General features: G+C 50.1%; 1 protein-coding gene across 3 annotated transcripts; it reads right to left on the bottom strand.

The window, feature by feature from the left end:
• Positions 1-1,841: 1,841 nt before the first annotated feature.
• DHX30 (DExH-box helicase 30) lies at positions 1,842-26,061 on the bottom strand. 3 transcript variants are annotated; one of them, XM_058183194.1, is made up of 20 exons: positions 25,885-26,061; positions 21,318-21,372; positions 18,336-18,466; positions 17,779-17,889; positions 16,663-17,018; positions 14,616-14,739; positions 14,371-14,520; positions 13,766-13,918; positions 12,174-12,995; positions 11,066-11,144; positions 9,172-9,276; positions 8,791-8,966; positions 8,063-8,269; positions 7,042-7,123; positions 6,752-6,945; positions 6,265-6,424; positions 5,127-5,284; positions 4,009-4,112; positions 3,779-3,918; positions 1,842-2,155 (listed from the first exon to the last, which is right to left on the bottom strand). In XM_058183194.1, the coding sequence occupies exons 2-20, from the start codon at positions 21,343-21,345 to the stop codon at positions 1,920-1,922; spliced, it is 3,516 nt and encodes a 1,171-aa protein (XP_058039177.1). In that variant the 5' UTR covers positions 21,346-21,372; positions 25,885-26,061; the 3' UTR covers positions 1,842-1,919. The 3 variants fall into 3 exon arrangements, with proteins under 3 accessions (XP_058039177.1, XP_058039176.1, XP_058039178.1); XM_058183193.1 differs by lacking the exons at positions 21,318-21,372; positions 25,885-26,061 and adding an exon at positions 19,571-19,816; XM_058183195.1 differs by lacking the exons at positions 21,318-21,372; positions 25,885-26,061 and having other exon boundaries at positions 17,779-17,891; positions 18,337-18,365.

Raw genomic sequence — 26,061 nt, 5'->3', positions numbered from 1 at the left:
TCGTACAATGAGAACTACCTGTTCCAGCTGCTTCTCAGGGAAACTCCTAAAATCTCAGGATACTTTGCTTCTTCTCCGCCCATTTGGGGAAGAAACATAATGGGGTTTCTTGTCTATTGGAACACACGCAAAACACAAACACACCCAACACAAGAGCCATAAAATGGTGATTTTATCCCCATTTATTAGCTTTAATCTGGGTTGTAAAAAGGTTGCAGGACAAGTAACAGGCACTGGCCTATCGGAGCATTGAGAGTCACAGGTACATTTCAAGGATATTCCCAGCAGCCCTTGGGGCACTCAAGGAAATCCCGGTGGAAATAGCCGATTTGCGCTATCCCAAAAAGGTTGCCGATTCACGTCCAAAATTTGCCGAGCGCCCCATTTCAGGAGACGGGCAGTCACAAGATGGCCTGTAGTTCACCATCTTCCCCTTTCCCACTTTGCGTGAGCAAAGCTGCCTCCATCTTTCTTGCGTGGAAATCACGGTTGTGCACCTGAACCTCGATGACGGCATCTACGGGAGCGAGTGGGGCAGCTGGGCTCCTTCTGAACGAGAGAACGAGGCTGTTTCTGTAGACCGCGGCTGTCAAACTCGAGGCTCGCAGGGTGCTTAGATCCGGCCCATGCCACCATTTTGGATACAGTGAACGACCAGCCCGCGGTGTGCCTCCCCGTGTCCCTTCTGTGCTCCGTTTCTGGTTGCCACGGCCTCCTGCAGCCCTCTGCTAGTGAAAATGGAGCCTCGGCAGGCAGGGCGCCCCCATCTCAAGTTTTTGCTGGGGAAGAGCTACAGGAGGCTGTCGCGGCTGAAAACAGAGCCTGTGATGTAGAGCTTCCCCCGCCCCTCCCGAAGTCAAACACAACCTGGCTGTGGCCCTCAATGAAATTGAGTTTGCCATCCATGTTGTAGACCGACGTCAGGTTAAGTTTGACTTCTTATCAGACGTCAGAAACAGCCTTGTTCTCTCATCCAGAATGAGACTAGCCTTCCCATTTGCTCCTGTAGACGCCACCATCTCGGCTTTGACTAGAGAAGCCCCCCTCCCTCATTAAGGGGGTCCTCTCAGGAAGGCATTGAGGTACTCCTTCAATGGCCACTGCCGCAGTCAATCCACAGCCATGTTTCTGATGTCATGCATCTACAACACAGAGCACAGGTGCTATTCCCATACAGCGGGATACGGGTGCCGTTCACCAAGGGTCTCACTCCTGGCGGGCTCGCCAAATGGAAGCTAGAGTTGGCATGCAGGAGGATAGGCTAACGGGCTGGCGAGAATGCTAGGCATCCTCTCACCCTTGTTTTGGGGGAAGGGGGCTTCTAGGCCACTGAACTGGTCCTACTGAATGGGAAACATAATTAATGAGTTCCAAAAACCTAGTTATGACTCCGTGCATGGCAACACCTCTGAGTTTCCCCTGCTTGGATAATCCTAGCAAGAGAGCAGGGTCTCCCCGTCTGGGCAAGGAGAGATTCGGGGAGCATAGGACATAGCAAACAGTAGCAGGAAAGTCTTCAAAACGCTGCCTAACCCTCCCCACTGTTCTTGAATCCCGATGTTCGGCTCATCTCGTCATCCCAAGTGCCTGGAACTGAACGCCAGCCGCCCTGCTCTCAACTGAGCGGACAAAATCCATCCTTGTGTGTGAACCCAGTACAGCCAGGACACGCGCATGCCCACGGGGTGAGCCAAGACCATCCGTGCCACACTAATGTCTTCAGGCGTGTGACCGGCATGCTTCGCCTACGGCTTGGAGGAAGAAACAGGGGGCTGCCTCTCCCACCGTGGCGGGGCGATGCCGACTACAGTCGAGCCGGCTCTGGGAAGCGAGAGGTGTCACAAGGGATAAATAGAACTTTATTTAAATAAACATATCTCAACATCTTTGTACAAATTACAAGTCCTCGGCTCCACATCTTAGGCACCGAAGCTGGCAGAAGGGCCTTTCAGGAGATCCACCAGGATATCCAAGAGTTGGCTGTGTTGATGGTGGAGGTCGCCGGGAATGGCCGCCATCTCGTAGCAGAGACAGGTTTCCACCATCCGGGAGAGAGCCACCCGGAAGTCGCGGAGCAGGCGTATGGTGTAGGAATCGCCTTCCAGCACCAGCAGGTCACTGTCCACTAGGGAAATGGTGGCACGCCACCCGTCATCTTGGGGGAAAAGGATGAAGAGAGGTGAAGAGGCGGAACGGAAGGAATATGTGAATTCTTCATCTATTAATTTATGTGTTTAAAAATATCCAACCGTATGCGGTGCTATGTATCGTATCGACTTAAAACAATTCTATTAGTGGCCGTTTGTACTTACGACGATACTGAAAAAGCTGATGGCCGATTCGGATACTTACGACCATTAAAGCATGCATGCGGGCTTGTGATCAGAAATCCGACGCCTGGCAACAGACTTGTATTTATAATGTCCCGGAGTTACGTAATCTCTTTTTGTGACCGTCTAAGACAGGGGTGTCAAACTCATGTCGTCATGGCATCGTCACGTGACATATCACAACTTTCTTCCCGTTCACTAAACCAGGCGTGGCCGGCGCGTGACACATCCAACCAGCGAGCCGCGAGTTTGACACCTCTGTCTCAGCAAGCATAGCCGGATTTACTTAATGACGCCGTTACTAATTTAACACTTGCGGTGATTCACTAAACCACCATGGCAAGGAAAGTCATAAAAATGGGCCAAAGTCTCTTAACAATGCCTCACTTAGCAACGGACATTAGAGGCTCGATTGTGGTTGTACGTTGAGGAATAACTGTGTACGGGAGGAAGTGCTTTGGGTTCGGAAGACCTCAGGAAGGGGAACGTTGGTCAATGTGGAAGCCAGATGTACTTAAGAACCGTGTTACTAATGAAACAACTGCAGCGATTCACTTAACAACCATAGTGAGAAAGGTCGTAAAATGGGGCAAAACTCGCTTAATTAAAGCTGATTCTTATACATATGTGCTGCTGGTGGGCTTCTGCAAAGCCCTAACTGAGTCTATCAAAAGATGCAGACAGTCCTTGACTTAGAACCACAAGGGACCCCAAAATGTCCGTTGCTAAGCAAGGCAGTGAATTTTGACCTTTCTTGCCACAGCTATTAAGCACAACCTTCCCTTAAATTAGTCACTCGGCTGTTAAATGAATCAGGGTTCCCCGTTGACTCTGCTTGTCAGGATGACCCTGGGATGCTGCGACTGCCGTAAATATGAGTCCGCTGACAAGTGTCAAAATTTTGATCACATGATCACAGGGATGCTGTAATGGCTGTAAGTGTGAAATACGGTCGCACGTCGCTTTTTTCAGCACCGTTGTAACTTCAGTCACTAAATGAAATATTGTTAAGCCGAGAACTATCTATAGGTGGGAAGGACAGAGGAAGGTCAGCAAGAGGGAGAGATGAAACCATTGGTTGTGGGGGCCGGACAACCCAACCAAGACTGGGGGAGTAAGAGACTCAGATGTGTGCGTGTAGGAGAGAGAAAGAGATGGAGAGAGAGGAGAGGAGGGAGGGAGGGAGAGGGTGAAGGAGGGTGGGAGAGAAAGAGAGAGAAGGAGGGAGGGAGTGGGAGGGAGTGAGGAAGAGAGAGAGAAAGAGAAAGGAAGGGGAGGAGAGGGTGAAGGAGGGTGGGAGAGAAAGAGAGAGAAGGAGGGAGGGAGTGGGAGGGAGTGAGGAAGAGAGAGAGAAAGAGAAAGGAAGGGGAGGAGAGGGAGAGAGACCACCTTCTGGTTTATGTAACAGCGAGAGAACTGAGCTGAGAGATAAGAGTCCGCTTCCTCACCTCGCACATAGATGTCCGTATCGGTCATCAGCAGCACGGCAAGTGGATGCACCTGCGAGGAGTCACGCACAAAGACACCCCCGTTGGACTTGACCGCCATGAAGTAGGTCAGCCAACGGCTGTACAGCTTGGAGGACTCCCTGAGGGGGATAAGGAGAGGAGCGTCTCAATACTGGCTTGTGCCCATCCGGCCAACCGACTGGCGTCCCAGGAGGGACCGACTCGCCTACCTGTTGATGGTCGATTTATGTAACAGGACAGTCCCCGCCTTGGTCCGATATGTGTAGCTGTTCGGTTTGAACTTGCCCTGTCTGGTCACCTTCCCTTGCCGGACCTGGAAGAACAACGACATTTCTTGCAGGCTTTTCCAAGTCATCGGAAGGACCTCCCAGAAAGGACACCGCAGGCCATTCTCCGCAGGAACCTCGAGGGAAAAACAGAAGACGACTCCCCCTTTCTCAAGATTTGGCGAGAACAACGAAGGTCACCGTTAGCGAAAGCCACTGACCCCGCTGGGGTGGACTTTGGATTAGAGCTAGAGATGAGATTTCACAGGGACCATCCACAGACAAGACCCCAGTCATGAGGCAAGCCTCTAGGACAGAAAAACAAGAGTGAACCCCCACATCCTTCTGGGACTGATGCTGTAGCCCAGATGTGTCATGAAATATCTGCAATAAACCAACAAGCTCAGAGAGCAGCAAGGGCTCCACTGTCCATTCCTCCTCCTCCTCCTCCACCATCAACAACAACCACCTCACTCCCTTCTAGCAGTGACGATACTTCCTAGTTGGATCATGAAACATCTGCAAGAAAACCACCAAGATCAGGATGTACCAAGGACCCCACAATCCTCCTCTTCGTCCTCCTCTTCCTACACTCCATAAACCCCCTCCCTCCTAGCACTGATGGTATCACCCCACTGCGTCACAAAATGACTACAACAAAACCACTCAGCTGAGAAAGCACCAAGGATCCCACAAAAACAGAAACCCAGAGAAGCAGAGATTGACACCGGACAATGAAGCAGACGATACCCCAATTTCCCACCAACAACGCCAGGGCAGGCAACTGTATATAAATGGAGACCAAACACAAACACCCCAATCTTTTGAGTACTGATGATGTTCCCTAGATGGATGATGAGACGTCTAACAGCAAATCCATCAAGCTCAGAGAGCACCAAGAACCACACAGTCCTTATCTTCTTCCTCCTCCTAACACCGATGATGTTCCCCAGTTGGGTCGTGAAACGTCCGTAAGAAAACCACCAAGCTCAGAGAGCACAGGGGACTTCAGAAAGGTCTCTCTCTCTCTCTCTCTGTCTGTCTCTGTCTCTCTCTCTCACCTGGATAAGGTTGGGATACAGCCCGGCCATCAGGACTCCCTTCACCAGTTCCTCCTCCTCGCTATACTGGTTGCAAACGGATGACGGCAAGAGGCAATCTGAGGGAGTCGGCACCAGGTAGGCTTCATAGAGGTTCTCGGAAAATTGCTTCACCAGGCCTGCGGGAGTGGGGCAGAAAACCACGGAGGAGTAAGACCCAAGGAAGGAGCGCCCATCCAGCAAGGGAGTCTCCAAACTCGGGAAAAGGTAAAAGACCAGTGGACTTCAACTCCCAGGATGCCCCACATTGTACATCTACGCCAGTGGCCAAACGCAGGTCGTCCTTGACTTACGACCGTTTGTTTGGTGGCCATTTGAAGTTACGACGACACTGGGTAAAAAGATACGTTCATCCTTCCAAGATTGGCAAAATGACGACCCATCCATCTCCCTGCTTTCCTTTCTATCTCCTTCTTTCCTTTCTTCCTAACTCCCCATCTCCTTCCATCCATCCACCCTTCTATCCCCCTATTTCCTCTCTCCTTCCTTTCCTATCCTTTCCTCCTAAGTCCCCATCTCTTTCCTTCCTTACTTTCATCCATCTCCTCCCTCCCTCCTTTTCTTCCTCCCTTTTTCTTTTTCTTCTAATTCCCCATCCCCTTCCTTCCCCCAATCATCTCCTTCCTTCCTTCCTCCTTTTTTTCTACTTCTTTTCTTCCCAACTCTCCATCTCCTTCTTTCCATCCATCTCCTTCCTTCCCTTTTTTATTTCCTTCCCTCCCTCCCTTTCCATCCTCCTTTTTCCCTTCCTTCCTCTCTCCCTCATCCATCTCCTTCCTTCCTCCTACTTATCCATCCTTGCCCTGGAAGGTGAGACGTGGGAGCGCAGTGTGTAGAATGTAAATATTACAGCTCCACTTTGCTCATTGTCAGCAGTTCGAACCTGACCGACTCAAGGTGAACTCAAGCCTTGCATCCTTCCGTGGTCGCAAAACGAGGACCCAGATTGTTGGGGGTGGGGGTGGGGAGGCAACATGCCTGCTCTCTAAAACTCTTAGGAAGGGTTGTAGAGCACTCTGAGGTATATTGCCAGCACTAAAACGGAAAGAAAATAATGGATGGAGGGCAATTACGTCGCTCAAAGAAGTAAGCCACTCACCATTGATGAAGCGCAAACTGGGGGCGTAGAGTGAGTAATCCTGCAGATAGTCGTCGCGAGCCCGGCTGTCTCGGCGCCGCAGAATGTCCTCCCAGCCGGCCACAGCCCGCACAAAGGCCAGATGATCACTGCCGCTCTCTCGACTCAGCACGGCCTTAGCCTAAGGGGCAACCATTGCGAAGAATGAGAGAATCACGGAGTCAGAAGAGACCCTCAGGGTCATCTAGTCCAGCCCACTGCTAGAGCAGGAGACCCTTACAGAATCACAGAGTTGGAAGGGACCTTGGAGGTCATTCAGTCCAACCCCGTGCGCAACCAGGAGACCCTGACAGAATGCCAGAATGACAGAGGGGAAGGGACTTCAGAGGTCCTCTAGTCCAACCCCCTGCTTAAGCAGGAGAATCATAGAGTTGGAAGGGATCTCGGAGGTCCTTGCTATAGGAGAAAGTCCCCCCCCCCCGTCCCCCCCACCCGGAGGCTCCTTCACCTTGTCCACCTCCGTTCGGTTCTGCAGGCTGCTGCTAAAGGGGTCCCGGGTCAGGCAGGAGACGATGAGAAGGAGAGGCTGGATGCAACGGTAGATGGAAGCCAGCACAATGGCCTTGGCCAGCCGGGGATCAGTGGAGATCTGGGCCAGGCGCTTACCCAGCGTGGTCAGAGCCTCTCGGGAATCCAGCACTCCTGGGAAGGAAACTGGGCGTGAGCAGACTGAGGTGGGAACAAGAATCGCAGAAGCTGGTCCTTCCTCCTCCCCTCCCCCCTCCCCCGGAAACTCACCAATCTCCTGCAGGAGGATGACGGCCTCGTCCACAGCTTTGATGTCGGGGCTGTCCAGGGCTTTAGAGAGGAACTCAACAGCCTGCCGGGGAAAAGCAAACAGAATTCAATTGAATTGAGAATGGTGAGGGAAGGGACCTTGGAGATCCTCTAGTCTGACCCGCTGCTCAAGCACGAGACTGTAGAGTCTTCCGGACAAGTGGCAGTCCTGTCACTTGGGTTTAAGAGGCTCCAGTGATGGGAGAGCCCACAGATGGATGTTATTCCAGGACTGTGTAAGGGTCTCCTGCTTGAGCAGGGGGGTCGAACTAAATGACCTCTAAAGTATCTTCCAACTATCTCATTCTGTAATTCTCTAAGGGACTCCTACTCAGGCAGGGAGTTAGACTAGTAGACCTCCAACTGTCATTCTTTAAGGGTCTCTGGCTTGAGCAGGGGGGTCAGACCAGATGACCTCCAAGGTCTCCTCCAGCTCTGTCATTCTATGATTCCAAAATGCCCTCATGCTGGAGCAGGACAATGAAGTAGATGACCTCTGTCCTCCCCTCTAACTGTGAGATTCTATCAATCCCTAAGGGTCTGCTGTGTTAGCAGGGGGTCGGACTAGATGACCTTCAAGGTCCCTCCCCAAACTCTTTGATCCTCTCATTCTGTAAAGGTCTCCTACTCAAGCAGTCGGTTGAACTAGATGACCTCCAAGGTCCCTTCCAACTGTCAATCTGTAAGGGTCTCCTGCTTGAGCAGAGGGTTGGAGTAATGTAGGGTTTCCTGCCTGGGCAGGGGGTTGGACTAGAAGGCCTCCAAGGTCCCTTCCAACTCTTTAATTCTGTAAGGGTCTCCCATTTGGGCAAGGGGCTCAGACACGAATAAGGTACCTCTGTCCTTAAGCGAGTCTAACACATCAGAAAGCCCCAGCTAGGAACACCCTCATATGCCCTTCACACATTCGGAGATCTCGGCTCATTTGTGACAATGATCGGAAACGGGGAAATGAACAGACAAGGATTGGCCCAAATCTAACCGTCTTCTCTGGCTGGTGGATCTTGGTTTGTACCACCAGGTTCTCTAGAGGCGTGCGCAGAATTTCGGGCACTTGGTAGGTGGGCATACGGTCCAGGCGGCTGTGAGGGAAGAGGTGGTAGGCGAACCCGGACTGGCAGCGCCCGGCACGTCCTCTTCGTTGGATGACGTTCGATTTCGACACCCAGACGGTCTCCAAGCACGAAACCTGGGAAATGGGGAAGACGGAGGGAAACTCGTCGTGGAGAGAAAAAGAAGCAGGAATGAAGGAGAAAACTCCTGCCGGCGAGGACAATTAACTGGTGGAACTGCTTGCCACAAGAAGTGGGGTTTTTAAAGAGGGAATCCTAATCCTAACCATAACCCTAGCAATAAATCTAGCACTAGTCCTAATGCATAACTCTAATTCTAACCTAGCCCTAACATATAACATAAGCTTAACCTTAACCCTAACCCTAATGCGTAACCCTAATTCTGACCTAATCCTAACACCAACCCTGCCCTAACCCTAATCTTAACCCTAACTCTAGTCCTAAAGCGTAACCCTAACCTGAGATTCCGCCAGAACTAGAAGGAAGGTCAGAAAGCCTCTCCTCACCCAGGAGAACCCTATAAGAACCGCCCGCCCGCCCGTGTCTCCCAGCGCCTACCGATTTAACCATAGAGAAGGGGGAAGGATAGCCCACCCCCTCTTTGAAGAAGAGCCCCCACCCAGGTCACAGAGTCAACCTTGGTTTTCAGATCGTAGCGCTCCTCCTTGTGGGTCCCGCTGTCCACCACATGCACAATGTCGTTGATGGTGATGGAGGTCTCGGCAATGTTGGTGGCCAGGACGATTTTTCGCACGCCGGGGGGAGGCCGGGGGAAGATGCTCTGCTGGTCCATCATTGGGATATTGGAATGAACTAAAAAAGAAAAAAAAAAAGGGGGTAGGGGGGAGGGAAGGAGGAAGATGATGAATACCAACCATCCATCTTGAGTTCTTGTTTACCCGGATGAACTGTGTCTTTTATAATAGCACACTCCGGATATGGCCAAAACATTCCCAGTGGCCTCAGCACCAGGCCGACCCCGGGGAGCAACGGAGGGAGGGACTAGCCTCTTTTTCACCTGGTAAGATAAGATAGCGGCTGTTGTGAGGCCCCAGGATTTCCAAAAGACGTTGCTGGACCCCTTTAATCTCCTGCCAGCCCGGAAGGAAGCAGAGGATGCCACCTGCAAAGGGGAGGGCACAGTACATCCGGTTTCATGAAAAGAACAAGTAGGGGGGTAACATGATAGCAGTCTTCCCATATTTGAAGGGCTGCCCCAAAGAAGAGGGGGTCCACTTGTCCCCAAAAGCATCTGAAGCAGTGGTAAAATCCTCCTCAGATTGCCACCAGTTTGTTACCCGCGCATGTGTGGTGCGCGCCAAACACGCATTTCGTGCGGCAAAATATGACTTTACTAGGCAAGTATAACAGTGGGGTGGGGGGAGAAACAACTATGCTGTGCAATTAGCTTCACTAGAAAGCAGGATTTCCTTCTTTCTAGTGAAACTAAATCACACAGCACAGCTGACTGTTGGAAATACTGGTTCGGACGAACCGATAGCATTTTTAACTACCAGTTCGCCTGAATCAGTAGCTAATTACCGGTTTGCCCAAACGGGTAGGGTTTTTTTTACTACCGTTTTGCCCGAACCAGAGCGAACCGGTAGCATTTCACCCCTGATCAGAAGGCAGGAGAAGAAGCAATGGATGGAAACTCACCAAGGAGAGAAGTTACTTAGAAATTTCCTACCAGTGAGAAGAATTAACCAGTGGAACTCCTTGCCACCAGAAGGTCTGCAAGGAAACCACCCAGCTCAGAGAGCACTGAGGACGCCACTCTTATTATTGTCCTCCTCCTCTTCCTCCTTTTGCTTCTCCTCCTCTTCTACACAACCCCCCTACCTTTTAGCCCCGATGTTACCTAGATGGGTCATGAAACGTCTGCATGAAAACCACCAAGCTCAGAGTCCCAAGGACCCCACAGTCCTTCCTTCTCTTCCTCTTCCACACAAACCCCACACCCTTCTGTCCCTGATGATGTTACCTAGTCAGGTTGTGAAATGTCTGGTAGAAAATAACCAAGCTCAGAGAACACCAAGGGTCCCTCATCTCAACCCCAAGCTACAAATATTCTCCTTTATTGCTATTATTGTTATTTTTTTTATTTTTTATTTTATTTGCATTTATATCCCGCCCTTCTCCGAAGACTCAGGGCGGCTTACACTATGTCAAGCAATAGACTTCATCCGTTTGTATATTATATACAAAGACAACTTATTGCCCCCAACAATCTGGGTCCTCATTTTACCTACCTTATAAAGGATGGAAGGCTGAGTCAACCTTGGGCCTAGCGGGGCTTGAACCTGCAGTAATTGCAGGCAGCTGCTGTTAATAACAGACTGCATTAGCAGCCTGAGCCACAGAGGCCCGTTATTACTATTATTACTATTATTTATATTATTATCATGAATATTATTATCTCTTTTATTCATTAAACATGAAAGTCAGTCAACTGAACATTTAAAAATGTATCACAAATATTTTTTGACTGGTGCTGAAGGTTGATATGGGTTGCTGCCAGCTTCCTAGGTATCAAGCAAGTATCTTCGTTCTTATTTTTATTAGTATTAGTATTACTATTCTTATTACTATTTTTATTATTATAATTCTTATTATTACTATTTTTATATTATTATTATTTCCTAATTGCGCCTGTGTGTATCCTTCGCAGCCCCATTGGTCCTGCCCACCAACACCACCACCCCCGGGAGAACAAACGGCCCTCCCCTAAGATAAAGCCATGGGATTCACCAGTTGCACTAACCAGGATCGACTGAACGAACCGTCATTAGTTCTCCCCAACTCAAAGCAAAGCAACTCCTGTAAATTCTTCCCCGCACACGGAACTTGGACCCCTTTCCCTGACGACCCCACCATGGCTGAGCGATGGGGGAGCACAGAGGGCCACCCACCTGGTTCACCGTGGGCATCAATCTGAAGGATGAGATCAGCTATCAGCTCAAGGTCCAGAATGCACTCATCGTCCGATTGCTGGGGGGTGGGAGGGAAAGGTGAAAAAAGAGATTGGCTGGGCAGTCCTTGATTTATGACCAAAATTGATTCCAGTATTTCTGTTGCTAAGCGAAACACGGATAGCTATATATGTGTGTGTATCTACAACTATCCATCCATCTATATTTATGTATTTTTCTATCTTTATTTGTATCTCTCTATCCCTATTATCTACCCTTCCCTCCCTCCATATCTTTTATTTTTCTTTCCTATCTGTATCCCTATTTATCCATTATCTATCCATCCATCCTTATTTCTCTCTATCCCTATCTACTTACCCATTCATCCATATCTATTTATCCTCGTCTGTCTTTATTTCTATCTCTCTATCCCCATTTATCCATTATGTACCTAGCCATCCATTCCTTCATATCTGTCTTTTTCTATCTATCCCTTTTTGCCTACTATCTACCTATCCATCCATATCTATTTGTCTTTATTTCTCTCTAGCCTTGTCTATTTATCCATTAAGAATCCATCCATCTCTATTTCTCTTCCTGTCTCTCTATCCCTATTTATCCATTATCTACCTATCTATCCAATTTCTCTCTACCCCTATTTACCTATCCATTATCCATCCATCCCTATTTATCTCTTTTATTTCTATCTCTATCCCTATTTATCCATTATTTATCTACCCATCCATCCATCCCTTTATTTCTACTTTCTATCCCTATCTACTTACCCATCCATCTCTATCTCCATGTCTTTATTTCTCTCTCTTTATCCATTATTTACCTATCTACCCATCCATCCATCCAATCTATTTATCTTTTATTTCTATCTTTCTATCCCTATCTATTTATCCACTATCTACCTCTGTCCATCCGTCCATCCATATTTATTTTTCTGTCTGTCTTTATTTCTATCTCTCTATCCCTATTTAACAATCCATCCATCCCTCCACCCACCCACCTCAGTTCCAAACTCTCGATTGCCCGTTTTCACGAGAGAGAGAAGTGTCCCCACCGTGTCCCGTCTCCCCTCTTGGATCGCTTGAGCGCCCACCTTAATCTCATAATGACGATGTCGGCTGACCATGGACATAATGTCCTCCAAGTAATATTCTTTGACCGGATACATGAAACCTGGCACTTTGACCACAGGACAATCCCCGAAATACTGTGAGAAACGTTGGTTGTCCCCTGTGGCGCTCATCAGTACCAGGCGCAGCTGCCGGTTTTGCTTCTGAATTCCCTTCAGAAGGATGAGCAGGAAGTCGGTGTTGACATCCCGCTCGTGGACCTCGTCCACAATCACGTGGCTGACCCCTTCCAGTCGGGGGTTGCCTTGCAGTTTCCGCAACAGGATGCCCACAGTGCAGAAGAGCAAGGCTCCCCCACGGGACGGCGGCTTGCTCTCCAGCCGCACCTGGTACCCGACATTCCGCCGCATGTTGGGACCCAGCTCTTGGGCCACGCGCTGGGCCACAGAAATGGCACTGATCCGACGGGGCTGGGTGACCACCATGTTGCATTGGGCGCCGCGGCCTTCCAGGATGAAGTGTTCCAGGAGCAACTGGGGGATACGGGTGGTTTTCCCACAGCCGGTATCACCGGCGATCACCACGACTGGGTGCTGCTCCACGGCTGAGAGGATAGCTTCCTTGTGGGAATCCACGGGGAGCGGGTGGCTATCCTGCCACAGGTTCCCTCGCCGTTTCCAGAGCGCCAGGAGATTCTGGCTGAGACGGACCTCTTCCGATTCGGAGAGCGGGATGTAGGTTTTGCCCGTGATGGCATCGCTCAGGGCGCCACCGCTCTCCTTACTCAGGTTCATCACATCATCTGTCAGCCGGGGCGGTCGAGAGTCCCGGGAGTCAAGAGGGTACTGAGGAAAAAAGGAATGAAGGGCTTTGTGATTCTTTTGCAATATGGCAAAGCGCCAATGAGCTATCAGCATGGTAAAGGATGGGGTTGTTCCATCCTGAATACAGGCGATCCTCGCCTTACGACTGTTTGTTTAGTGACTGTTTGGAGTTACAACGGCCCTGAAAAAAGAGACTGAAGACTGTTTTTCACACTTACGACCATCGTTACATCCCCAGTCAGGTGACTTGTATATGTATGTACACACAAACACACACACACACACAATCTATCATCTATCCATCATCTCTGTCTTTCGGTCTGTCTATCATCTGTTTATTTCTTTCTTTCTCTATCCTCTCTCTCTCTCCATCCATCTATTTGGACGTACAACAGTTCATTTAGGGACCGTTTCAAGTTATAACGGCGTTGAAAACAGTGACTGAGGACCTGTTTTCACACTGATGACTGTTGCGGTATCCCCTGGGTCATGTGAACAAAATTCAGTCCCTGGCAACCAACTCATATTTATGATGGTTGCACATCCTGGAGTCATGTGATCGCCTTTGGCGACCTTCTTGTCCAAATGAGAAAACTGGACTCACTTAATGACCACCCAACTTAACTTCACAACCGCAGTGGTTCCCTTAATCGCTGTGGCAAAATGCTATAAAACAGGATGAAACTCACTTCGCAAAGGTAGCCCTTGGCAGAAATGCCGGGCAGCTACGCAGCCACAAATCAAAGACTAGCCGCATCATCCATTTCCCATCGGCTCTCAGCCCGACTTACGTGGTTCAAGTAGTTCTCGATCTTGCGCAGGGTGGCTTCGGGGACTTTAATATGGCAGGGTTTCCTCTGATTTTCGCCCAGCTCCCGTAGAGACGTCATGTTGTACATGGCATGGCTCAGCGGATTGTTGTTCTTGTCGACTAAACCGAGACTCTGGGGGAAGGGAAGGAGGAACGGGATATGGGGGTCCCCAGAAATCAAGGGAGAGAGGGAAATATTTGGTAATTCTGTAATGTTATGTATTATTCTGTAATCCTGTAATATCCTGTAATTTCTGTAATATCCTGTAAAATTCTGGTATTATTCTGTAATTCTGCAATATTCTGCAATATTCTATGATATTCTATAATATTTGGTAATTCATTAATATTCATTAATATTCTGTAATATTTTTTTTAATATTCATTAATATTCTGTTATTCTGTAACATTTTAAAATTTATAATTCCGTAATATTCAGTAATTCGTTAATATTCTGTAATTCTACAGTATTATGTTAACAGCAACATTCTATAGTATTCTGTAACATTTGGTAATTCGGTAATATTCTGCTATATTGTGTAATAGCCTATAATATTTTCTCCACGTGGACAGCGGGTGACATACCTTCAGCTTCTGACATGCCAGGGCGGCGGCCTTGTTCTCCGCTTCCACTTTGCGACGTCCCTTGGCGGCGAAGGTCATCGGGCAGGGCCAGCGCAAGGTCAGTTTGCAGATCTTGACTTTGGTGCCAACCGTGCGGAACTGCATGTACTCCTGTGAAGACGACAATTTGGGTTTGTATCCTCCGAGATCCACACACCTGCACTGCACGCTGCCCGTGCACATACCCCGTTCAGGCGGCAACTCACCTTGACGGTGGAAGATGATGTGGCGATCTGGATGACCTGGGCAAGGAGGTTTTTTGGCAGGGGAAACTGAGTCAGGGCACGCAGGGCGGTGTTGTCATCAGTCGTTTCCACCGAGAGTGCATCCCTGCGCGGGAAAACATATCCGTGTGTGTGTGTGTGTGTGTGTGTGTGTTCAGTTTGCCGCACACCTGCCTGTTTGCTGCAATCGCCTGTTTTATTACCGGGAGTGTGCAGGGAGTCTTTGACTTACGACTGTTCATTTAGTGATCATCTCGGACTGGGAAAAGGGACGTAGGACTCTGAGTTGGGGAGAGTTGGAGCTCAGCTGTGGTCATTAAGGCGAGGATTAGCCTTGGTTCAACTGGGTTTGAGGGCTGGGCACGAGAAGTAGTCCTCCCTTAACTATCAACGGTTTTTTATTTATTTATTTATTTATTTATTTGATTTCTATACCGCCCTTCTCCCGAAGGACTCAGGGCGGTGTACAGGCAAGAATAAAACCGACGGTACAATATACAAATTTAAAATGCAGTTAAAAAACTTATTTTAAAATTGGCCTGAGAAGTAAAATATAGTTTAAGGACCGTTCAAGGTTACAATGCCCCCCCACACACACCCGTCCTCAATGTATGACCACAATTGAGCTCCAAATTCCTGCTGCTAAGCAAAATGTCTGTTGAGTGACTTTTGCCCCATTTTACGCCTTTTAGTGCCACAACTGTTAAGTGAAATCACTGTGGTTGTTAAGTTAGAAACAGTCGTTAAGCAAATCTGGGTTCCCCATTGGCTTAGTTCGTCAGAAGGCTGCAAAAGGGGATCATGGGGGACCCCAGGAGGCTACAACCATCTTAACTGTCAATCAACAGCCAAGGGTCTGAATTTTGATCACGTGACCAGAGGAATGCTGCAATGGTCATAAATGTGTGAAAAACGGTCCAAAATTACTTTTTTTCAGGCACATCGTAATTTTGAACAGTCACTAAATGAATGGTTGCAGGTCAAGAACCTACTCACTACAAGTAAACTACAAGAAATTAGTATAATTACCCAGAGTTGAGCTCACTTTCATTGAAAAGTGACTTGGGACCATTTTTCACATTGGGAAAAGTTGATCTATTGCAATTTTTCACACTGAAAAGTAACATGAACGCTTTTCACTGGAAAAAATGGCAGGACCATTTTTCACACGTATGACCGTGACACCATCCCCGTGGTCACATGACCGAAATTCCAACGCTTGGCACTGACTTATATTCATGGTGGTTGCTGCTGCGACCTTCCAACAAGCGAAATCAATGGGGAAGCCAGAGTGCGACTCACTTAACAACCACCGTGGCAAAGAGAATCGTAAAAGGTGGCAAAACTCACCCATCTCGTTTACCGACAGGGAGGTTGAGCTCGATTGTGGCCGTAAGTCAAGGACTAGCTGTATGACGGAAGGTTGAGGCCCACCACCCAACCATAGGCAAAGACCTTTCTCCCGTACTGCCCCACACAAAACCCACAATTTGTTCCTTCTCTTAAACCCCTTTTTTGTTCTTCCTTCTACCCACAAACGAAGGATTGACAGTCCTCGCTGAGCGACCCACATTTCAGCAAGGCCGGGGACGATGGACTATCATCCAGTCCCTTCCCAATCAGGTCCATCATGCTCTCCAAGCAGGGTCAGGCCTGCTCGTGTTGCATCACAATTGTCCAGCAGAAGTTGCTGGGCCTTCTAGAATCCTCCCTGGAGGATTTAGCCTGACTTGCAGGGAGGTTGTCGGCTTCTAGGGATCGAAGGAGCAGTACTGCTTAAGAGGTTCAGCTTCAATTCCCAGAATTCATCCAGGTTTGTAAGGTTTCAGAGGGGGCACGTCAACTATCAGAATCCCCCAGCCAGGATATCTTAAGAGGGGAAGATTTCAACTCCCAGAATTGTTTTCTGACAGGTGTTCCAGGCGAATGAACCCTAAACTTGAGCCCATTCAGAAGTTGTGCCCAACGAGCAGGGCGGGCGACAGAAGGCCAAAAATCACCAAACGGATGGACAATACCAATGTCATACCTGAGATCCCTGGGCGGTGTCTGAACATCCGGCCGTGCCATGGAGAGACCGTTGGGCAGGTCGATGGTATCATCCTCGAGCTCTCCCTCCTCCAGTTCCCCTTCCTCGAGCTCCCCCTCCTCCAGTTCTTCACTTCGGAGGGGTTTGGAGAGGGGGCTGTGCTCCAAGGGCTGGACGGGGTCCTCGGGCTCCATCCGTCGCCAGCAGGTTGAGAGGTCGGCCAGGGATGGGCCAGATTTGGAGCGCCAGTGGCTTTCGGCAAACCACTTCTTCTCGGCGCAGCCGAGCTGCTCGGCCAAAATCCGGTACTTGGCGGCATCGAAGAGCTCGTTCCGGGGTCCCAGCAGGCCCCAACCCTGGGGTGGATGGAGACAGAAGAAAGAAAGAAAGAAGGAAAAGGAAGGAAGGAAGGAAGGAAGGAAGGAAGGAAGGAAGGAAGAGAAATTAGCTTGGACGGCACAACAGAAGACAAGCTAGGTAAACACAGCTTTCGGGGTTGCTGGGTGCTCTGTGAGCTGGGTGGTTTTCTTGCAGACATTTCGCCAACCAACTAAGTAACATCATCAGTGGTTAAGGAGGGGAGGGGTTGTGGACTGGAAGTAGGAGGAAGGACTATGGGCTTCTTGGTGCTCTCTGAGTTGGGTGGTTTTCTTGCAAATGTTTTGTGATCCAACTAAGAACATCAACATTTGCTGGGAGGAGGAGGAAGAGGAAGACGATGATGCTCTATGTTTGGTGATTTTTTTGCAGACCTCTCACGATCCAACTACAAAACGTCATCAGTATTACAAGGGAGGGAGGTTTGCAGTAGGAGGAGGAAGAGGGGGAAGAAAAGGACTGTGGGGTTCTTGGGTGGTTTCCTTGCAGGCTTTTCCTTAACAAACTACACTTTACCCTCCACCTCCTAACACTAACGATGTTCCCTAGTTGGGTCATGAGACGTCTGCGAGGAAATGAAACTACACAACAGTGGCCATTGGTTCGCCTTTCTGTTCTTAACCATCTCCACATCCTTCGAGTCCCGCTAAAAGGAAAAACCTGTCCCAGAAGGGGTGTGTGTGTGTGTGTGTGTGTGTGTGTGTGTGTGTGTGTGAAGCCCAATCTGAAAATTCCCACCTTGAAGAGCTGGCAAGCTGCGGCAGCTGCTTGTCTCTCGGCGTCGATCTTCTTGGTCCCAAAGCCTTCCACCTCAACATTTTTGGGCCACTTGATGACCAGCGTGACTTTCTGGGGGGAGAGGAAGAGCCAGGCCTGAACTGTTCATCCTCCACTTACAACCGTGATGGAACATCCCCACTGCAGTCGTTAAGCGGTGACCGAAAATCATCAAGCAAACTACTGTACATCTTTGAGTTACAACCGTAATGGAAGCTCCACATTGTGATCATTAAGTCATCACAGAAAGCAGTCAGGAAAACTATTGTTCATCCTTCACTTAACGATCCTCGACCGCAGGAACACCGATAGCTCGGGGGAAAAAAACTATCCGATAATTCTCCCCCCCCCCACATGCATTAACTTCGGTCACTAAGTGAACCACAGTAAGTAAAGGACTACCTGTATTCTTGGGTTCGGTGGATAGGAAATTTAACCAGAGCTTTGGATCTTGGTTAAATTTCCCTTTTTTAAAGAAAAAAAGGAAAGTTAAATCGATTTTTTTTTAAAAAAATTACCTTTTTTCGTGGCCCGTTGGAATGGATGTAGATTAATTTGTCTCTGGCATGTGAGATACCGAGGGCTCGTCCAATAACGCTATTGAGAAGGTTTTTTGGCTGTGGGAATTCCTTTAGCAAATCTCTAGTTTCTGCCAGAAAAACAGAACAAGGAGGCTGTGAGTTCAACCTGTCAACCCATCGATCGGGAATGTTCGGCAACAAGGTCGTTTTTTTCTTGGCTCCACAATGTCGCTATCTTACAGCCGTCCGGAAGTTGAAACTGGCTACAGAAACTCAGGATGTCCTATGCTACACAGGGTTGGAGGCTGGGTGGGAGGGTTTCCCTTGTGGAGTTTCAGGACCAAATTAGAGAACATCATCAGGGCTAGGAGGAGTAGGGATTTGTGAAGAGGAAGAAAAGGGGAGGAGGAGGAAGGACTGTGGGGTCCTTGAAATCTCCAAGCTGGGTGGCTTTCTTGCAGACATTTCATGATCTAGCCAGGTAATATGTTCAGTGGTAGAAGAATGGGATTTTGGGAGAGGAGAAAGGGAGGGAGGAGGGAGGGGGAAGGAAGGAAGGAAGGAAGGAAGGAAGGAAGGAAGGAAGGAAGGAAGGGAGGGACGGATGGACCTTGGGTGTTCTCTGAGTTGGGTGGCTTCTTTGCAGACATCTCATGACCCAACAAGGGAACACCTTCAGTGCAAAGGGAGTGGGATTTGAAGGTCACGGTCTGATCAGCCCTTCTCACAAGGATTTCCCAGTCTGGGGCCACGCCTGTACAAGGTCAACAGCCCAAGGGGTGAAGGTCATGCAGCAGAAGTGGGAGGAAGATTCCCAGCTGGCTGTAGAGGCCCACAAACTGTAATGGGGGTCAAAATCCCCCCCCCACCTGGATCTCAGGCCAAAGAGGCGGCTTGGGACTCCCTCCTCCACCTACTCCTGGGCAGCCTATGACACAATTCTCCCTCCCCATCCTGGCCAAAAGGTTTGGCACAGACCCCACCCTTCTCTCACCCCAGACAGCCTGGGGCACAGTGGCCCCCCAACCCCCCTCCTGGCTCAAAGGGGAGCCATCAGAAAACAACCCCCTCCCCCCACATCCTGGGATAAGTTCCCCCCACCCTCTCCCCAAAGGGGGGGGCTCAATACCCCCCATTGTGGACCCAAAGGGGGGGGCATGCGACCCCCTCTCTTACCCCGGGATCCCGTCGCTCCCACCGATCCTGCCCCACAGGGACCCCTCCCCATTTACCCCGAGGGAGCTTTGGGGGAGAGACCCGGAGGCTGACGCCTTCCTCGCCCTCCCGGCCCATGTCTCCTTCCCGGCAGCCTTCCTCCGCTTCTTCCGGCCCGGCAACGCGGGTGTAGCACCGGGCTCGCCAAGGGCCCACCAAGCCGGGGGCTCCCGTGAAGCCTCCGCCGCGCAGGAGCCCCCGCAAGAGCCGGCAAGGGACCGCCATGCGGAAAGCAGGACAACCGGGGCAGAGAGAGAGAGGGAGGCCAGAGCGTCCGCGACGGAAGAGACGAGCGGGAGCGCCCCCGAGCGGCGCTAGGCCGAAAGCGAGACGGCAGAGGGAAACGAGAACGAGGCTAGAGCGTCGGCGGAGAAAGAGAGGAGATGAGAGGAAGAGGCTCCTAGGCAGAGTGCAGGGACAGAGCGGCCAGAGCGCCGGACGGCAGGGGGGGAAGCCAAACGCGGCCAGAGCGACCGCGGAGATGACAGGAAGCGGCCAGAATCCGCAGCGGCGGCGATGAGGGAGCGCCCCCGCGCGGCACCTGGGGAAGCGAGGAATTCTAGGAGGAAGGGAGAACGCGGACAGAAGATTCGAGGAGGGACAGTCGAGAAAGAGAAGGTCCGAAAAGCGGAGCGTAGAGAGCGCGCGGCCAGAGCATCCGCGAGGAAGGAGACCCGGGAGAGAGAGAGAGCCCCCGCGCGGCTCCAGGAGGCTAGAACAGACTTTTCAACGCCGCCGAAAGAACCGCAGGGAGCCCTTGCAGGGAGCCCTTTAACGCAGGGGTCTCCAACCTTGGTCCCTTTAAGACTTGCGGACTTCAACTCCCAGAGTCCCTCAGCCAGCAAAGCAAAGCAAAGCAAAGCAGAGCAAAGCTGGCTGAGGGACTCTGGGAGTTGAAGTTCGCAAGTTTTAAAGGGACCAAGGTTGGAGACCCCTGCTTTAATGCTAGGAAACATCACCAGGGCTGGAAGGGAGTTTGGGGGTGGGTAGAGATGGCGGAGAGGAGGACGAGGTGGATGTTGTAGCCTAGATGGGTCATGAGACGTCTGCCAGAAAACCTCCCAGCTCAGAGACCACCAAGGACCCCTCTATCTATCTATCTATCTATCTATCTATCTATCTATCTATCTATCTATCTATCTAATCTTCTCTAATCTAACCTCCCTCCCTTCTTTCCTCCCTCCCTCCCTCCCATCGCTGACGTTCCCTAGTTGGGTCATGAGACGCCTGCAAGAAAACCCCCAAGGTCAGAAACCATCAAGGACGGGACAGCCGTTGGCTGGTGGGGGAATTCTGAGAATTGAAGTCCACACGATCTTGTTCTAAGGCAAGGCCAACGGATGGGCCCAGCTTCAGATCTGCCAGACTACAATTCCTGCTCCTCTGGAGAACACAGGCTAGGGACGATGGGGATTGCAATCCAACCCACTACGAGTATATTCTCTTAACCTGATCCTAAAGCATTCCATGATTTTCTAACTAGGTTTTCGGGGGAAACTAGAATTCAGGAAAAAATTCCTGATACTGTAATTACCACAATGAGCCAGTGGAACAACTTGCCACCAGAAGTGATGGGTAAGCCATTACTGGAGGCTTTTAAGAACACATTGGACGGGCGTTTGTCTGAGATGGTATAGGTTCTCCTGCTTGAGCAGGGGGTTGGACTAGATGACCTCTGAGGTCCCTTCTGTTATTCGAAGGTTCTGTAAGGGCAAGGATTTTTACATCCCAACCCTTCTGCTCCCGGCTCGATCGAACTATTACCTCTTCTGCATGAATTCAAGGAGAACATCTCTGGCAGACCAGAATGATCCAGTTCCTGGGGGAAAAAAGGAGAGAAATTTTCACAATCAACCAATCAATCAGCCAGTCAATCAATCAATCAAACATATTGCTGTCGTTAAATTGCCACGCTCATAAAATCGGCCAATCACGCAACGGACCACGTAAGCCCAGTCCTTAAGTGAACCCAGAGGTCGTAAGGGCAAGGCCATCACCTGCGACGGGCACAGCAGTTTGGCTGCAAAGCAGAGGCGAGGGCTGTTAATTGTGGGTTGTGTGGCTGAACACACAAAACATGTTCAGCTGAGGGGGCCAAGCGTTAGAATTTCGGATCCGGGTTCCAATTCCTGTTTTTCATTGCAGGTTGTAACTTGGAATGGTCATAAGTGGGAGACTAGCTGCACTCATAGTTTCCCCCCCTCCCCCACCATTTAGGGATTTATTTATTAAAAGACAAACGGGGGAAATTAAGTGCGGTGATTTGCATGAACGACGGCAGCCGGGAAGGCCAGAAAAGGAGGCCAAAAGTGGACGTGAGACACAGCAATGGAGCGCATGGGCTCAATGGCGGTCATAAGCCCGAGGACCAGCCCAATGTCAGTTAGAGGAATATGGCACGGCTGAGGATTTATGCATTTCATGGCAATCAAAGTGTCGTCAAAGCATTTGAAATGAATATGGGATAAGTCCAGCAAGGATCAATCTTTGTCTACGCAAGTGGTGTGGCAGCCAAGAGGTGCCGCTCTTGCCTCACAAGCAGGACGTTATGAGTTCAATCCTAGGTACAGCCAGATATTTCTCTCTCGGGGCCCCTTGAGAATATAATCTGCTGAATATAACTCCGCATTGGCGACAGGAAGGGCATCTGGCCAGTAAACACTCTGCTACCTCCATTCAGTTGCTGGACTCCACCCCGTAAAGGATTATGAGGGTTGTTAAAATATTTATTTATTTGCATTTATATCCCGCCCTTCTCCGAAGACCCAGGGCGGCTTACACTATGTTAGCAATATGACGATGAATCTTTACCTAGGCCATACGGAGGCCCATTTCACAGAAGGGTACAACTGAGATCAAGGGAAGGAATACTACCGCTTTGTAACCCTTTAGTAATGCCACACGTAGATTAACGCATCCAGTTGCGTCCGCCATATTCCAAAACAAGATGTTGAGACTAAGGCCTGGAGACTAAAACATAGAAAGAACGGCCGCAGGATTTGGGTTTGGCCAGTCTGGAGAAAAGGAGAACATGATAAAATCCTTCCAGTATTTGGGGGGGGGGCACTTATTCTCCAAAGCACCAGAAGGCAGGAGAAGTGTTGTGACCCAGACCCAAGTAGGTAGCAACAAACTCAGTCCTGATAAAACAAACTTTATTCGAACTGTGTTCGTTCAACTCAAAGTAAAACAAAGGCCTCCCAAAACACAAATTTTTCAGTTATCACAAACCTGAGTCCAATTAGGGCAACTCCCAAAACACGAGGACGCAGCTACAAAGTCCAAGGCCATTGCTGGTCTGTTATTAAGCCTTATGGGGGGGCCCAATCATCTCTTGGCTCTACTCCTGAGTCGTCCTCTCTGCTTGAGCTGCTCTTGCCTTTTGGCAGCTCTTCTCATGCGTTTCTCTGCCTCACTAATACCAGTTTCTGGAGGTTCTGGGGGCCTCACCTCAGCCTCATTGCTGTCCGACTCTGTTTGCCAGCAGTGTGGGCTGCTGACGGACCAGAACAAGAATAAACAATGGACAGAAACTAATCAAGAAGAGAAGCAAGCTGGAATTAAGGAGGAATTTCCTAAGAGGGAGGATGATTAACCAGTGGAACTGTTTGCCACTGGAAATTGTAAGGGCTCCATCACCGGAAGTTTTTAAGAAGAGATTGGATGGTCATTTGTCTGAAAGGGTGTAGGGTTTCCTGCCTGACAAGGGGGTTGGACTAGATGTGGGGGGGCCTCCAATCGTGGCAACTTTAAGCCTGTGGATTTCAACTCCCAGAATTTTGGGTGGGGGAATTCTGGGTGTTGAAGTCCACCAGGCTTAAAGTTGCCACGGTTGGAGGCCCCTGGACTAGATGACCTCTGAGGTCCCTTCCAACTATCATTCTATGATTCTGTAAGGGTCTCCTGCTCAAGCAGGGTTAGCCTAGATGACCTCCAGGAACCCTTCCAAATCTATTATTCTCAAGGGGTCTCTTGCTTGAGCAGGGGGTTGGACTAGAAGACCTCTGAGGTCCCTTCCAACTCATTGTGATTCTGTTAGAGCCTCCTGTTTGAGCAGCAGGATGACGACCTCAAAGACCATTTCACACAATTTTTCTTGTCCAGTCTTTTCTTGAAAACCTCCAGCGATGGAGCACCCGCAACTTTTGGTGGCAAGCTGTTCCACTGGTTAATTGCCCTTACTGTTAGGAAGTTTCTCCTTACTTTCAGCATTAGTTTCCACCCATTGTTCCTCGTCTTGCCTTCCAGTGCTTTGGAGAATAGGTGGACCCTCTCTTCTTTGTGGCAGCCCCTCCAATGCTGAATTGCTGCTATCATGTCCCCCCTACTCCTTCTTTACTATAGACTGGCCATACTCAATTCCTGCAGCCTTTCTTCCTATATTTTGGTCTCCAGACTTTCATCCTCTTAAGTTGCTTTTCTCTGCAGTTTTTCCAAAGTCTCAACCTCTCTCTCTCTATAGAAAGAGTGGGGGGAGGTTTTCCCCATCATTCAGACTTGAACTGTACCAGATTCCTGCAGCAAACACCTTCCATGCAGGAAACTGAGGCAGGAGTTGTGGGGGGGGGTGTCTTGTCCCGAAATGACAACAGGTGAAGCCCAAAATCCCAACACATCCCATTATTTTATTCCAGAGAATTACAAATTGTGTTTATAACAGTTGTTAAACCATGATTAAAATTCCCAATTCTCTCTGAACTTGGGAGGCTTTCGAGTAGACGTTGCGTGACACAACTAGGGAACGGTTTCAGGGTTGGAAGGGAGAGGGGTTTGAGGGGGGGAGGAAGAGAAAGGGAAGAGGAGGAGGGGGATAAGGAGAAGATGAAAGAGAAGGAGAAGGCGGAGGATAAGGAGGAGGAGAAAGAGGAGAAGGCATAGAAGGAAGAGAAGGAGAAGGAGGAAGAGAAAGAGGAGGAGCAAAAGAAGAAGATAAGAAGAGGAGGAAGAGGAAGAAGCCAACAATCATGGCCTCTTTGGAGCTGTCTGTATATGATGGTTTCCTTGCAGACGTTTCATGAGCCAACTAGGTAACCTTTATATACAGTCCCTTCTAGCACTGAAGAAGTTCCCAAGTAGAGTCACGAGGCACAGAGCATCAAAAACCACACAGACCTCCTCCCTCCTCCCTCCTCCCTTTCATCATTGATGATATTACACAGCTGGGTCAAGAAATGTTTGCAAGAAAACTGCAAAGCTCAGAGAGCACCAAGGACCCAACAACTGTTTCCCCTCTTCCCCTTCCTTTCCACAAACTGCAGTCTTCTTAAACCCTGATGATGTTATCTAGGTGGGTCATAGGATGTCTGCAAAAAAAAAAAACCACCACAAAAACCCACCAAGCTCAGAGACCACCGAGGAACTCACAGAATTTCAATTAACAGAAGCTCACGGTTGAAGTGTGGGGTCCTCGGTGCCTTCTGGGCTCAGTGGTTTCCTCACAAACATCTCACGACCCAACTAGGGAACGTCATCAGGGCTTAGGCCTACCAAACGGAACCAATTCTCCCCTCCCCCCCCAAGTGCAGATCCCAGCACTTCCAGAGCACAAACCCTCCAATTCAGTTATGGGATCTTTTCATCTTCTAGTTAGCCCACCCCCAATGTCAGCCCCATTAGACAGCTCCCAGACCCATTTCCCAAATGCACTCCCACCCCCCACATTTGGAAACCCAAATTCTCCCCCCCCCCGTTTAGTATCCTCAAGAGGCCTGACCCCTGGCCCCAAATACCAGTTATGGGACCCGTTCCTCTCCAGCTAGCCCTGCAATCCCCATAAAGAACCCCTCCTCAGCCTGCAATCCCCCAGAAAGAGTAGCAGCCCCCACACGCAAAAGAAAATAAGGTCCAGCCCCTACCCCAAATAATTGATGGGACCCTTCATCTTCCACACATTATCAGCCCCACCCAGACCCTTCCCCAAACGCACCCCACCCACCTCCTCCTCCTCCTCCAAACCCAGCTCCCCTGTTTTAGCAGACCCTCCGCCTCAAAAAGCCATTCATGGGACCCTTTCACTATCCAGCCCACCACCCAAAACGAGACCTCCTCCCAGACAGAGCCCTTCCTCTGCCTGCAAAGACCCCTAGAAAGAATAGAAAGCCCCTCCCAAAATAAGGCAAAGCCCCCAATATTAGACCCTCCCGGTCAAGGAGGGAAAGTTGAGGGCCCCCGAGACCTCCTGCCTCGCCCTCCCCGCCCAGGGAGACCCAGGCCCGGCCTCCCCTCCCTACCCGCCCCCTCCCCGCGCAGACAGACGGACGCCTCCCTCCCAAGCCACAATGGCGGCTTCTGCGGCCTAACCAGGTTCAGGCCCGAAATAAGGCCCACCGACCTCCTTTCCCGCCGCGGGCTCTGCAGCGAGCGAAGGCGGCACGCCGGAGGCTCTTCTCTAGCCGGCCGGTGCGCTGCTTTTCTTCCCCCGCCCCCCGCCAAAGGATGCCCGCACTACAATGCCCGGCATGCCTGGCGGCGCGCATGGACGCCGGCGTCCAGGGCGGCGCGCTGCCTT

This window comes from Ahaetulla prasina, chromosome 4 (assembly GCF_028640845.1).
Source record: "Ahaetulla prasina isolate Xishuangbanna chromosome 4, ASM2864084v1, whole genome shotgun sequence".
NCBI lineage: Eukaryota > Metazoa > Chordata > Lepidosauria > Squamata > Colubridae > Ahaetulla > Ahaetulla prasina.
The sequence above is the reverse complement of the archived record's forward strand: the minus strand, read 5'-3'. Positions and strand labels throughout refer to the sequence as shown.